The sequence below is a fragment of the Drosophila serrata genome, unplaced genomic scaffold (genome assembly GCF_035046125.1).
Source record: "Drosophila serrata isolate PLE 108 unplaced genomic scaffold, ASM3504612v1 contig_184, whole genome shotgun sequence".
Lineage (NCBI taxonomy): Eukaryota > Metazoa > Arthropoda > Insecta > Diptera > Drosophilidae > Drosophila > Drosophila serrata.
Window position 1 is genome coordinate 10,006,265 of NW_028257082.1, and position 13,604 is coordinate 10,019,868.

A 13,604-nucleotide genomic window follows, 5' to 3' on the forward strand; every position below is an offset into this window, starting at 1 on the left:
TAATCTGCATACTTAATTTAAAATGTAAAAAACTACAATTTTTGAGAATTTTAACGATGTAACCCCTTATTAAATTTTTGGAAAAATTGGCAATACATTTTTTTCTTTCCTGCACGCCTAGAAAGATTCTTCTGTTAATGCTGATCAAGGATATATATGATTTATAGGGTCGGAAATGATTTCTTCACTGCGTTACAATCTTCTGACTAAAATGATAATACCCCGAAAGGGTATAAAAATAGTATTGAAATGCTCTATATATGTTCCTTGCAAATACTGTCACGTTACAGAGATTCTACCGTGCCATAGCTTTAGGTATTTATTTCAGTTTCAAATTTAAAGCAGTTGAAGCAACTCATCTATTCACTTCTTTATACATAAATTAAGTTCCGTAAATCAGTAAGTTTTTCGTTTACTTTGATATTACAATAGATACTAACTAAGAACGTTTTAAAGAATCGGCTCAAGATGACTTTCGTTGGCGATGGGCTTAATAGTCCTCGGAAGCAGGGCGGCATTGATAGTTCGGAGGATTCTCCGTTTCCCGACAAATATTACATGCGAAATACTCGCGTTCTGAATGTTTCGAAGGCCAACATCACAGAGTTGCCGATGGAGGTTCTAGAGGCGGCACGTCAGGAGATGGTGAATATTGTGAACCTGGACGGCAACCTCTTGATCGAGTTGCCTCAGGACCTGCATATGCTGAGTGAATTCCTCACCGAGCTGGTCCTCTCCAGAAATCAGATCTGCTATGTGCCCACAAACATATCACAGTACTCAAAACTATTGATCCTGAACCTATCCGGTAATCTCCTCCGTGAGCTACCCATCGAGGTGGCTGGATTGCAGCTGCTCCGGGAGCTGGACATATCCCACAATCGCTTCGACCATCTTCCACGGTGCATCTACGAGCTGCAGAGCCTGTCCAAGCTGCTGGCCCATGACAACCGCATCAAGAGCATCGATGCCAGTGACCAGGGACTGGGCGCCATGACAAGCCTGGAAACCCTGAATTTGAACAACAACGACATCGAAATGGTGCCGCCCCTCCTGGGTAATCTGACCAATATCAAGCAGTTGGATCTGTGGGGCAATACCTTCCGCCTGCCGCGGCACCAGGTCCTGGTGATGGGAACAACGGCTGTGCTGGCCTACTTGCGTACTCGCATTCCCACATAAATCGAAGCAATTATAGTATTGCCATAATTCAATTCAGCGCAAATTCAAATCAAATTTTTAAGTATTGACAAATAAACAACAGCCGCAGGCTTTTTACTTTTCAACGAAATCCGATTGGTATTATTTTATTTTGAATAGAGAAGGAAAATAGAAACCGTATACTGCTAAATGCTTTTAAATTTGAGTTTAACTTTTATTATTCGTTAAATTTTTTATATAACGGACCACGGAAATTCTAAAACAATAAAAATGTAGTTGTCCCTCGACGATGTGACATTGAAAATAGAATGTATAACTAGTTGGCGATGAAATAATCGTATAAGCACAAGCAGAACTCATATTTATTTGGCCTTGGCTAAAGGCATAGTTTTTCCAAGACATTGACAATGTCGAAAATTTCAAGAACATCGGAGTCCAAAGACGAACAACCTAAACAAGCGCCTGCTGGCGCAAAGAAAACCGCTGCGTAAGTAGTTCAATTCCAACTTAAGAAGTTTGCTTATTTCATGGAATTGTACAGTCGAGATAGATCCTACGATGATGATGCATTCATTAAATTCTTCGAACACCGCGGTGGTCGAGACATAATAATTATGGATAACAATGGCGTTCCTTTACGTTCGACCTCCAGCCATAGGCGTACCGTGTTTCTTGTTGGCAATCTGAAGCCCCTATTGAATATGGCCCGGAATGTGGTCAGGGATCTGGATCCCTCCAATGATATTACATTCATGCGCATTCGATCCAATGTCGGCGAGGTACACATGACCCTGGGATCGGACTTCATTTTGATAGTCGTGCAAAGGTTCAGAAAGACACAAAAAAAAGCCGTAGAATGATTTCGAAACCAGGAGAAGATTAATTAACCTGTATTTAGCTTTATATCGTTCCACTAAACATTAAATTGCAGCAATTATGGCAAATGAATCGTGGCTGAAATTGATTTTGCGAGCTAATTGGTAACGTGAGAATGTCCTGGCAATGCCACGCAAATCCTGTCTGTATTTGCAGCAATTACAGAACCGGAAAATGCGTTGAAGCGCCAATTAGCGCCACATACGGTTATGCATTTCGCTTGGCAGTTGATTTTCGGAAAACTGCGAAGCCCTCAATTGAGTTCGGGTTTCTCTCATTAATCTTCGCAGATCTTTTGAATTAGTGCTGGTCCTTGCATCATCAGTAAACCCCAATTTCCCTGTCTGTTGCTCTGACAAAAAGAACGAAAATAAGTGAGCTCCTTAAGCTCATTAAACATGCATCTTGATGAATTGCTAGTTTTGTTATCACGTTAAATATTTCCTATTATTATTTTTGTTTAAGTCTTAGGGTAAATAATAAAGCAAGGATTAGCTTGACTCAGCTTAAAATGTAGTAATTTTTTAATCGAAATTCATAGATATTTTTATATGACAATTTCTTCGAAATATCAAAGTTTTAAATGTTCATAACTAAGCCAAAAAAAATCGAATAATTGTTTTATGTTAGTTTTTATCAGGTTAAAAAATCTGCATACTTGGACTAAAATTTTTAATTCAATTCTAACCTTCTAAAAATTCTAAAATGTTGAAAAAATTAAACCTTTGCCAGACATAGCTAGATCGATTCGGCTGTTAATGCTGATCCAGAATATATATAATTAAAGGGTCGGAAATAACTCCTTCGCAGCGAAACGAGCCTTTGACTAAAAACATATGATATTGTTAGTGAAATACTTTTATATAATTTAATAATGAAAAAATAAACAAAGTGAATGCAACACTCTAGGAATCTGGTACAATAACAATGTAAAAGCATTGTTTAAACTGTATTAATTACATGTTCCCAAACACTTTGTTTAAACTTTAGGCAAACAATACAATTTAAACACAGCATGAAATGTATGCTTTTGCTAAATTTGTTTTAAAATATTTATTTTCAAAATACTTCTGAACAAATTAACTTTTTTTTACTTTGATTTTAAACACCACACTGAAGTAATCTAATATTTTGCTGATGTCGCTAAGAGATTTTCCATCGACAAGTTGCTAATGGCGGCCTAATTTTCCCGGAGACCCCAACATATGTCGCAAGCAGTTTATCCAAATTATTATACCCCCGATAAGTGTTTGCAATGGCAAGGACATTTTCCCGTGGGGCTGAAAATGGCAAAGTCACACAATGACTTTATGTTTATTTTACGGCCTATTGTGCGGTGAATTTTTTTGGCATTGTTTTAGTTTCAAATTGCGAGTATTTATTCAACCTGTTGTAGGGCCAAGGGCCAGGACATGCACGGGGACATTTGTCCAGGGGCCCTATCTACGTACATATGTATGTATATGTTTTTTCGCCATTTTAGCTCCCAGGATACCTATGCGCCATTGTGTTGGTGTTTGTGTTATATATATATCTTTTTGCTCTGTTTGGTGTTACATAATTCAATGCGGTGCAAATATTTATGGTTTGTCTCTCTCCCTGAATGTTAAATCCCTTAAACGCAAATGCGTGCTTCTGCAAAAAGCAAACACTAAATAAAGTTGGCTTTGGTGAATGGGTTCTGTGTGAATTAAATCTAGGAGAGAGAGTTACGCGATCGGATTAAGGACCAGTTCCTGCCACCGTTCGATTCGCATCCATCATATTTTTAAAAAGGCTACCAAGGAGCAAATTGTGACATCCCTCAACGTGATTAAGTGACCAAGCGGGCACGACACATGTTGACATTTAATTTATTCGAAACGATTCGATTGGGTTCGATCACAGGCAAGTGCAGCATACGGTAGCAGTGCATTGACTTTCAATGAATATTCGAGAGTTATTAATAATATAAGAGCGGGGAATTTACATTGCAGCCACTCTGAAGAATGAGCGACTGCCGTTTTAATTACCAACTTAATTTAAAGTGTTCGTTTCGTTCCTTAAATTATGAAAATACCCAATACTCTGGTATTGGAGAATCCTCAATTTGGCCCAAAGGCTTCAGATTCCAATATTGCGTCGTCGTCTGGCGGGCGATGAATCGTAAAATTGCGTACAAGCGAATATAATTCCGTCTGTTACGGGAAAGCTTAAGGGCTATTTGGCCAGACGACGCCGATGCCACTTTAACATTATCAAAATGGCTGCTGGGCAATGGTAAAAACACCCATTTGCATACCACATTCTCATCCTGAGAGGGGTGTACTTCCCCTGTAATATTGACCAAAAACCAAACGCTCATTACGCGGCATAACAACCTGCATACAACTACCGATGTTCATTTGCCTGCCGGGCAAAAGCCGATTACAAACTGTATTTATTTATGGTGTGGGCAAAAAGTCAAACCTTTGTAATGATGGCATATAATTAAAAAAGTGAATATGTGGTCTGTAGATCGAATTAGCAAGTCCCATTAAGGGCTTCAATTGTACTATACGGTATAGAATGTGCATTATTTTAAATTTGTAGGACAAAATGAAACAATATTTAGGGATTTTAGTTAGCAATCGAGGAAACCTTTATGAGTAAGATAGATTCAAATTGGATAATTTACTTTATGGCTTAATAAGAAACTTAGTCTAAATTTTCAATCTTTCATAGAGTATCTACCCTTGAAATAAATGATCTGATGAGTAAACCCCCCTGTAAAGTTTCTCCTTTACTTCTGCAGACCAAGTCCTCAACCTTATTCCATGTTCTTTTCGGACAACAAACATTCACATGAGTAATGGTCTTCCCCTTTGCCGCATTTGCGGACATTCATCATGCCAGCCAATCCTGACATGTGTTGCCCTTAATTAGTTTCGTTTCAGACCTTTTCAGGCAATGTTGTTGCAGGAGATTAAAAATTATATGGAGTGCGGGAAAACGAGAAGCGAAAAAACGTGGACCCCACATTTATGGAAGCGCTCTCATCACTCGTCACTTGGTTTTCTGACATTCAATAAAATATATATTTGCACATCGGACACTGATTGGGTTACTTGTCCAATTGGTCAGTGGAAATCAAATCAGTCATGGTGCGACAGAACTATACAGCGCCAAATGCAATATTAATTGAATGCATAAATTTAAGATTCCAGAGAAACGATGCTGTGTGCTGATGGCAATTAAAAAATATGTATTTATATTGACAGCCTGAAAATTATTACGCGGAATGACCGCTGGTATAAAACTATTTCCATTGTTTGCTGATGCTCAAATGTATGGGTATGCGGCATTGTTTCCCCCAAACAAAAGCCGCCAGTGCACTGGCTTTAAGGCATTTTTCATTTTAATTACTTTCCAATTAAGCCTCAATTAAACGAGATCCTTGAGCCTCCTTCAGCAACTTAAGGCCCCGACAATTAAGAGGATATCACCAATCAAATCCAGCGACACCATTAGGACCAAAAGAGGGGGATCTGAAGTGGAGAGCATGCAATCTGCCGATTTAATTAATGAAAACATATATCGGATATGTCGTGAGTTAATAACATAAGGCCGTGGCAAAAGGGGAATATGACTTCCGGTTCACAGGCATTAATTAACTTTAACTTTCGGTTGTCGGCGCAATAATCTCTCTCCTCACACACAAAGTCCCTGGCAAAAGCAGAATATACTCCGAAAAAAGCGCCAAGGGCTTTCCTTTAATTACAGTGCAGTGGCTTAAAGAGAAACATCACCGACACCGCCATCGAAATAAGGCCTTTCCACCTGCATTTCCACCCGCTCCACACCACTCGCCGCCAAAGGCTCGGAAAAGTAAACCAGCACAGGAAACTCTGCTTATTTCGTACTTGAAAACTAACATGGGCCTGGGAAAAACCAGAACACCCCGCAGCCAAAGATAACTTTGTGCAATGTGTTTGTCGTTGTGGTTGACGCTTTTCCAAGCCAAAAGCCTATGTAGTTGCCATCCTTCAAGTCCAACATGGCAGCGGAAATTTTGGAATAATTATATCAGGGAAATTATCCCGAGTGCATTTTCGGGAAAGAAAAGTTTGTAACTAAGAAAGAAATGTTGCATGTTGAAGTATATGTTAAGGGAAGATGAATACTAAACGGGGAAATTTAAATAAAATCATGGTATGATGGTTATTATTATTAAATTATAATTGTAGACAAAGTATTTTTCTTTTTTTTTCTGCATTTAAAAATCCTAAAAAGACGTTCTCAAGATACCTCTTTAAAGTCAGCTAAGCAGTTGTCAACTGACACCTGACTTCTTCTGGCTTCAAGGATACGGCACGTTCATGGTCCTGCCTGATGTCTCAAAATGTAGCTGCTAATTTCTTTAGACGCTCGCACATGCATTGCAATTTCTTCAGGAAGTTGCGGAATGGGAATGGAGCCAGTTTTGGGTAGGTAAACGGATGCCACCGACTGCTCCTTTCCATTTTTGCGGGCAAATACTTCATAACAAGTTTGATGCAACTTTTAAAACATTTACGCCATTTTCACGTGTACGTGACCACGCATGGCAAACGCTCAAGTTGTACCCGGCATACACAAACACACACAGTCGGTGCTGGGGAATGTTCTTAGGGGATTCACTTTATGGCTGCGGGGAGCTCTTTAATTGCAGCCAAGCGGGTGATTATTTTGGCAAGTTTTTTAGCCTTTTTAGCCCTTTTACGGCAATGCCAACAGAGCTCCCTCCCACTGTCTATCTTTCTGTGGCGGGAATAAAAATCACAAATGCCTTGCACGTATTTATTAAATTCCGTTTGCACCGTTTTGAGTTGGAAACTTTCGCATCCGCCCCAGAGTACGTGAATGTGTTCATTGGGGCTTTGTGTTAAATCCGGTCTCCCCTTTGTTTGGACTGGCGCGGAAAACATTTTTGCATGCCAATCAAATCTGTATTGCCCGCCGCCCCCGTTCTCAGCCTTTTGCCAGTTAAATATTTTAATGTTCTCATTATTAACTTCGTCGGCGATTCAATAATTTAATATGCTACTGATTTATGCATGCATCACATAATTCCCTCGAATACATCAGTTTCGGGCCACGTAGCTCTATTATATTGGAGGTAAAAAGAGTTAATTCGGTTGCGTGGTAACGTCGCCCAAAAAGGAAATATTCAATATCAAGTTTCCATTTGCATATTGAGCGTTTGCAAAATAATAACATTTGCAATTAACAAATTGCCGGCGAAAAAGGATATTAATCAGCGAATAAAGTATGGATTTTTCAACTCTAAAAAACTGCGTGTACACATTTTGTATATAATTTTATTCAATGAAAAATTTAACTTTAAGTAGCTCAAAGCTATTACATATAAATGGTAGCAATTAAAGCCATACAAATCCTTTATTGTTTTCACTTTAGTTTCAATAATGAATTATATTTTAATAAATGCAAATTGTGGCTTATGACACACACTTATCTATCTCTGTCTTCTTAAATACTTACAAATTATTCATGTTTTACAGACTCATATCAGAGTCATAAGCTGGAATGTGGCAACATCTTGGCTGGAGTCTAACAAATCACTTACTATTAAAAGTAAACACACAGCTTGACATGGCAGAGTGACATTCGCCAAGTGTTTGCATTTATGAAACTCATTTCGTAATTCATATGCCTTTTGCTAATGCTGATTCCAGCACGTATACGACACGTTGACGATCTCAACTTTGCACGAATGACAGCTGCATGGGATTAATTAACGCATCGCCAGGTGTGCTGTGTGCCATGCTTTGCTGGCTTCATCAATAAGAAATTAGTCAAGCGGAAACGGTTGACATTGTCAACCAATTTTGAGGGTGTTTTTGGGGAAATTTGCAGAATTTCCGAGAGCCAAAGCCAGGCAATCTGTGGCCTTAACCAGTCAATTTACGCCAGTCGCTTTGCGGGAATACTCGACTAAGCACACACACACATACACACAGGACACAGAGTCCTGTTTTGCAATCTAGCTTCGAGCACTGGTTCCTTGTTCCAAACTGTTGGCCAAAAAGGATGGGAGAGAGGAAAGCTGCCTGCTTGGTTGGTTGCTTGTGGGCGTGGCAATCAGTCAACGGGGCTGCCGCCGGGTCGTTTTGTCAAACGGAATCTGCTTCGACCCATGTGCGAAGTGAGTGGCCTCAAAGAAGATCTTATAAATAAGCCTGAGCTGGGAAAAAACGCTTCTAAAAAATGAGAAAAACTTTCCCAGCAAATTTGCATGTGAAATGCCCCCACACACTTTCTGGCTTGTCACCACCACTACCTTCATCCTGCTGCTCCTGCTGATGCAACACATTCCCAGCGTAAATGTGCATGAAATGCATCTTTTTTTCTCTCTCTGTCTGACGTTACGGCTTCGTGCATTAACACGCACGCACAGAGGGCTCTCACACACATACACACATATCCTTTGGGAGGACAAAACGCACTCTGCATGCCGAATTGGTGTGTCCTTACCCCTTGGCACATCCTGTCCTCCCCGCTGCAGTTTTGCGTCCGTTCTGCTCGATGGTGCTCTGTTCTGCTCCTGTGGCATTGTTTTTTATGCCCGACCATTTCGGTCCTTTTTTGTGGATCCTGGACTCAACTGTTTCCTTCTTTTCGGGGTCAGAATGCACTACCGAAAGTTTTGACAAACTCTTAAAGTCAGCAGAGCTAGCGAGGACTCAAAAAAAAGGGTCTTATTTCTTATGGTAACTATTGGATAATACTAGTTTAAATGAATTAAAACTAATTTGAGGGTTGGTTAATACATAGAATTACTATTTAATAGGATTATAAGACTATTTTTATCAGTGCATGGCATAACCTGCTTCACCGTAAAATGGTTTCATATTTCTTAACCCTAAAGGACAAAAAGCCAGTTGGACGTGTGCGTTGCCAGTTGTTATTTTCGAGCTGGCCAAATCCAGTGGCAAGTAACTGCTATAACTCTGGCTGCGGCTTAAGCCCGGATCCCGTTGCTGGTGCGACATTTATGCAGCTGCAGCAACGCGTTGTTACTGCGGTGGCGCCGCCTAATGATATGCAATAGTTCGCCGCTAATGGCAGCAACTTGAGTGTAAATTCGCAAGCGGATTGCGGCTCTCTAATCCGGCAACTAAATTATTTATTCTGCATTTGTCTTTGGCAATGTCATCGAATTGGGTTTCACGAAGTCGCAGCAGCAGCAGCAGCCGGGGGTCTGTGGTGATTACAATTTGGCATGGAAATTTCGTTTATTTTAATGGCATTGCCCCGTGACATCGAGGGGGGTATTAACCAGTCACCAGTTTCAGTCACCAGTTACCCAACCCATACCCTTTAGCTGTTGGCTCTGCCGTTAATTGCCATTTTCGTTGTGCATTTTAAAACAATTACGCGGTCTGGCATTTGCGTCTGGATTGGGTTTCCCTTTTTTGCTGCTCTGAACTGTTCGCTTCGGTTCGGTTCTGTTTCGGTTTTGCAGTTGCAACTCTTCGATTTCGCCAGACTTAACAATACGAGGAATTAAGCGAATTTCCTCTTTTCATTACTTGGAAATTGAAATTGCTTTTATCCCAGACACACACTGATGGGTTACTTTACCCTAGGAACTAACCAGTTCCTAATTGATTTAGCCAAAGTTGAAGATTTACTGCACATGGCGCACTCGCCCTTTGTTAATGAAAAACCTGAAGCTGCGGATTGTAGCCAATAGATCCGGTACACATTAGCGTACTAAATCCAGACCAGGGACCAGGGCTTAATGCCATCCCGTTCGGTTATATATCATGCGGTGATTTGTGGACTTAGCATAAAACCAAGCGGCCCAACTCGGCACCGACTCTCTGGCGACTTTGGACGAGCCACGATAAATCAAGGCGGCAGATCCGGGAGCTCGGGGTCCTTCCATATACTACATGGTTGGGATATATACTGCCATGGAAAACTTAATAAGAGATGCGACAACAAACAAATGATACAAATAGACAAATAGACAGACGGCGGGTGACAGCGGGGGGAGTCCTTTAAAGCCACTTCCGTTGCACAGGACATTTTTCAGTGTCGGCGCAGAGGTGCCATATAGAGAGAGAAAGATATCAACGTTGGACGTGGGGAGTTCGCGTATTTTGATTTATAGCAAACAACCTCGACTCATCCAATTATACCGTTAGCTTTCATTATGTCAGTGTGCTATTTTGGGAGCGGATGTGCCGCCATATTGGGCCATTGTTGCGCCATTGCGCCGCCATTGTCTATGCAGAGTGCCCTCCGGAGTCCGGAGTGACAACACTGCGGTTTCATACTGTTAGCCACTCTTTCTCTCCCCGTCTCTCTCTCACACTCGCTGCCTGCCAGGACAGGGACTACGGCTCGGCTGATAAATCGTCAGCGCGGCATCGCTTTCACATGCTTTGACTTGATTATGGCGTAACAAATCGTCGACATTTTGCATTCCTCGGTGCGGAAACGGAAGCGGAAGGCATCTGCGAAAGAAACTGCTAGTCGGGATTTTGTGGCCTGACGACAAAATGGCCCAAAAAGGCAAATAGACAATATAGAGCTCACTCAGGGCCGCCTTTAATCGCATACACAGACACACTGGAGGAAAAATAGCATACAATAAAAATTATAAATGACTTCTATGAAAAAATAATTTCCGTAAATTATAAGTGATCAAAAATGCAGATTGGATTTAAGGGAATGTTATGTACGGGTTTATCAATGATAACTTTATAAGCCTCTGGATAAATTTATAAATAAATAACTAAGAGTAGTAATTTGTACATATAAAACTGTTATTATTCTTATATTTAAATGCTTAATAAAAACCTTTTTAATCGTTTACCTTTCAGTGCTTTTATACGCCTGACTTGTTCACAAAGGATTGTGGCACTTATCATTACTCGTATTCACTGTTTTTCTTTGTTATTACAGCCCAACCATGGATCTGAAGACTGGCTCACTCCTGGTAGCGCCCGCGGTAAAGAACTCGAGCTGCTCGCATCCACGGTACTCGGGCCACAATTTCATCGCGCACATTGGCATCGCAGAGACCATTGAGGCTGTGCTCATTCTGGTCCTCACCCTGGGCGTCATTGGGGCCAACTGCCTGGTCATCTTTGTCATTAACAATCGACGCTATGCCGCCTACATTCACCAACAGGTGAGAAAGAAATCCACTGGCTTACTGAATGAGTTGCTAACACCCGGATCACCCCTTTGTCTTATTTGGCCACGTCAACAGCCCCGCTACCTGCTCACATCCCTGGCTTTGAACGACCTGACAATCGGTCTGTTAATTACACCATTTGGCCTAATGCCGGCATTGTTCCACTGCTGGCCCTACGGAGAGATCTTTTGCCAGATACAGGTGAGTGGGTCAACAACAGGTGGAAACCCTGCTCGGAAACACGATAATTTGTTGTTTAATACTGGGGATCCTGTTGTGGCTACAGCCATTGCGGTCAATTAACTCGCTTCACAATGCCGGGTAATTGAGGGAAACAAGTGCCGGAGATGGTCAAAAGAATATGCGATTATCCGTAACAATGTGTAATGATAATGTTAACAATTTGAGTTTGAGTGGAATTAAGTAGCGAAATTAAATAGTTTTATGCATCTCACATGCTAGATATGCTAATTTTAATTAGAGTCATGTAAAATGAATTGAAATCACCAAAGGGGTTAACAATGCTTTATGAACATAATATTTACACGTAAATTAGAAATAAATCTTCTACTAAATTTATTTAGAGAAATATATATGGTATTTTGTTAAACATTGTCAGGCTATTCCATACAGCTGGATAGATAGCTGGCATACATGGCGTATACTTAACGTGAAAACCCTTATATTAAGTATACGCCGTGTGTACGATAAAGGAGAATGGGTTGCAAATTTTTAAAGATAAGAGGTTCCAGGAAAAAATTAAGTAAAAGTTAGTAAAAAAGTACTCCCTCACTACGTTTAAGAGTTCTGACTAAAATAAGAATACCCTGCACGGGAAACCCAAATTTAATTAACTTTTGGCGAGTGTAACCCATATTGTTTAGATATTTTCCATCTAAGATTATTGGCAAAACATACACGCATTCCCCGCATAACTAACTCTAACACCACACATTCTGACAATTAATAATCTCATATTAGTCTGGCCATTCTGGCCCTAGGAAAATTCCCATTAAAAGTTTTTCATTTTGACCGGGCCAGAGGCAGAGCAGGGGGCCAAAAAAATAAATACAAAAGCGAAACTAAACCCAAACGAAGGCCGGTGCTCTGTGCATAAAAAAAGACCATAATATAAATAGTAGTAAAATTCTGAGCTAAGCTGGCCGGCTAACACGCTTTCCCCATTTTCCGTTCTATGCATTTTTTTCAGGCCCTGCTCCGCGGCGCGCTTTCCCAGCAGAGCGCCGTCATCCTGGTTTGCATGGCCGTCGATAGATACATGTGCGCCTTGCATCCGCGTCGTTACTACCAGCACTCCAGCAAGAAGGTAAGATACGTTTTTGGGGGCACTCAGATAAGGCACGCTCCTTGGCACTAATAAGATCCTTGTCGGGGCAGCTCTTGGACAGTAAACAAAGCGTTGGCGTAATTATAAGAAATCAAGAGTATCACGCGCCAATAAAAATCAACTATAATACAATGGCACAGCGACTATAGCATATTGTCTGCGAGCCAATTACGCAGGCATAAATAAGGATAATGGGCTTTAAGCTCTTTGACAGTCATTAAGAAAGCAAACAAATGGGCGGGGAAGCCCCGGAGAGTCCGGGGTATACCGAAGAGCGACTGCAAAACAAAGCACCAACAGATGAAGAATGAAAAAGCAAAGTTGGCAGAAAAATACGACACAGAAAAAATGGGAGACAGCGCCGACGAATAGACATTGGGAAAGTGTATAAAATAAAGATAAAAAAGCGAGCAGAAAGTTGGCCTAGAGATTCTTCTGCTCCCCCAATTTTTTTACGCGCAACTGACTTTGGCAAAAGGGCGACGACCACAGTAAAGTCCTGTTCCAGGACGAGGGCAGGCAAATGAAGCGGCACCTCCCACGGAAACCGCAGGAAAGCCGGGGCCAAAGAGCAGCAAACGAGGCACCAACTCTATTTCCCATTCCCAGTTACACACTTACAGCGTAATTTATGGCTCCCGGACTGTAAACAAAAAGGAAACTAGATTGGGAGAGTGCCTGGGCGAGGACACCGAAGCTCTAATGTCCTTGCACTAAGTGATCCCAAGGCTAGAACGAAGAATATTTAGAAAAATAAAAATTAATAAAGGAAATAGTGCTTTTCTAATCGATTGAAATTATAAAATACCTAACTATGTATTACGAGACAGCTGAGATTTTATGGCTTTAAAGAATACTATATTGTATAGCAATTACAAATTAAATTTCCCATTCGAAAAACCATTAAAGTGTAGTACTTCAAACATTTTTAAAAATCCTTTGTTTATATTTTTAAAAGTCTATAAAGTTCGGAATAGTTTCCAATTACCTTCTTCTTCATCGAACCGTTTCCTTTCGAATTAGCTCTCAATTATCCTTGTTGGTTTTTCA

The 13,604-nt window shown here is 40.7% G+C and overlaps 2 protein-coding genes across 3 annotated transcripts in view; both read left to right on the plus strand.

The window, feature by feature from the left end:
• LOC110178001 (uncharacterized) overlaps positions 1-13,604 on the plus strand; it is a 43,901-nt gene that overhangs the window by 23,144 nt on the left and 7,153 nt on the right. Inside the window, exons 1-4 of one of the 2 annotated variants that reach the window (XM_020945005.2) lie at positions 1,430-1,648; positions 10,972-11,200; positions 11,282-11,407; positions 12,417-12,533. In XM_020945005.2, coding sequence (XP_020800664.2) covers positions 1,569-1,648; positions 10,972-11,200; positions 11,282-11,407; positions 12,417-12,533 — 552 coding nt within the window. In that variant the 5' untranslated portion in view covers positions 1,430-1,568. Of the gene's footprint in view, positions 1-1,429; positions 1,649-10,971; positions 11,201-11,281; positions 11,408-12,416; positions 12,534-13,604 lie in introns of those variants that run through there. The other variant, XM_086829101.1, reaches the window with a different exon arrangement.
• LOC110178014 (leucine-rich repeat-containing protein 40) lies at positions 254-1,291 on the plus strand. The gene is made up of 2 exons (XM_020945031.2): positions 254-399; positions 457-1,291. The coding sequence occupies exon 2, from the start codon at positions 469-471 to the stop codon at positions 1,180-1,182; it is 714 nt and encodes a 237-aa protein (XP_020800690.2). The 5' UTR covers positions 254-399; positions 457-468; the 3' UTR covers positions 1,183-1,291.

Bases quoted from the DNA above. Each gene is read 5' to 3' on its own strand.
- LOC110178014 (XM_020945031.2), top strand. From the start codon at position 469: ATGACTTTCGTTGGCGATGGGCTTAATAGTCCTCGGAAGCAGGGCGGC.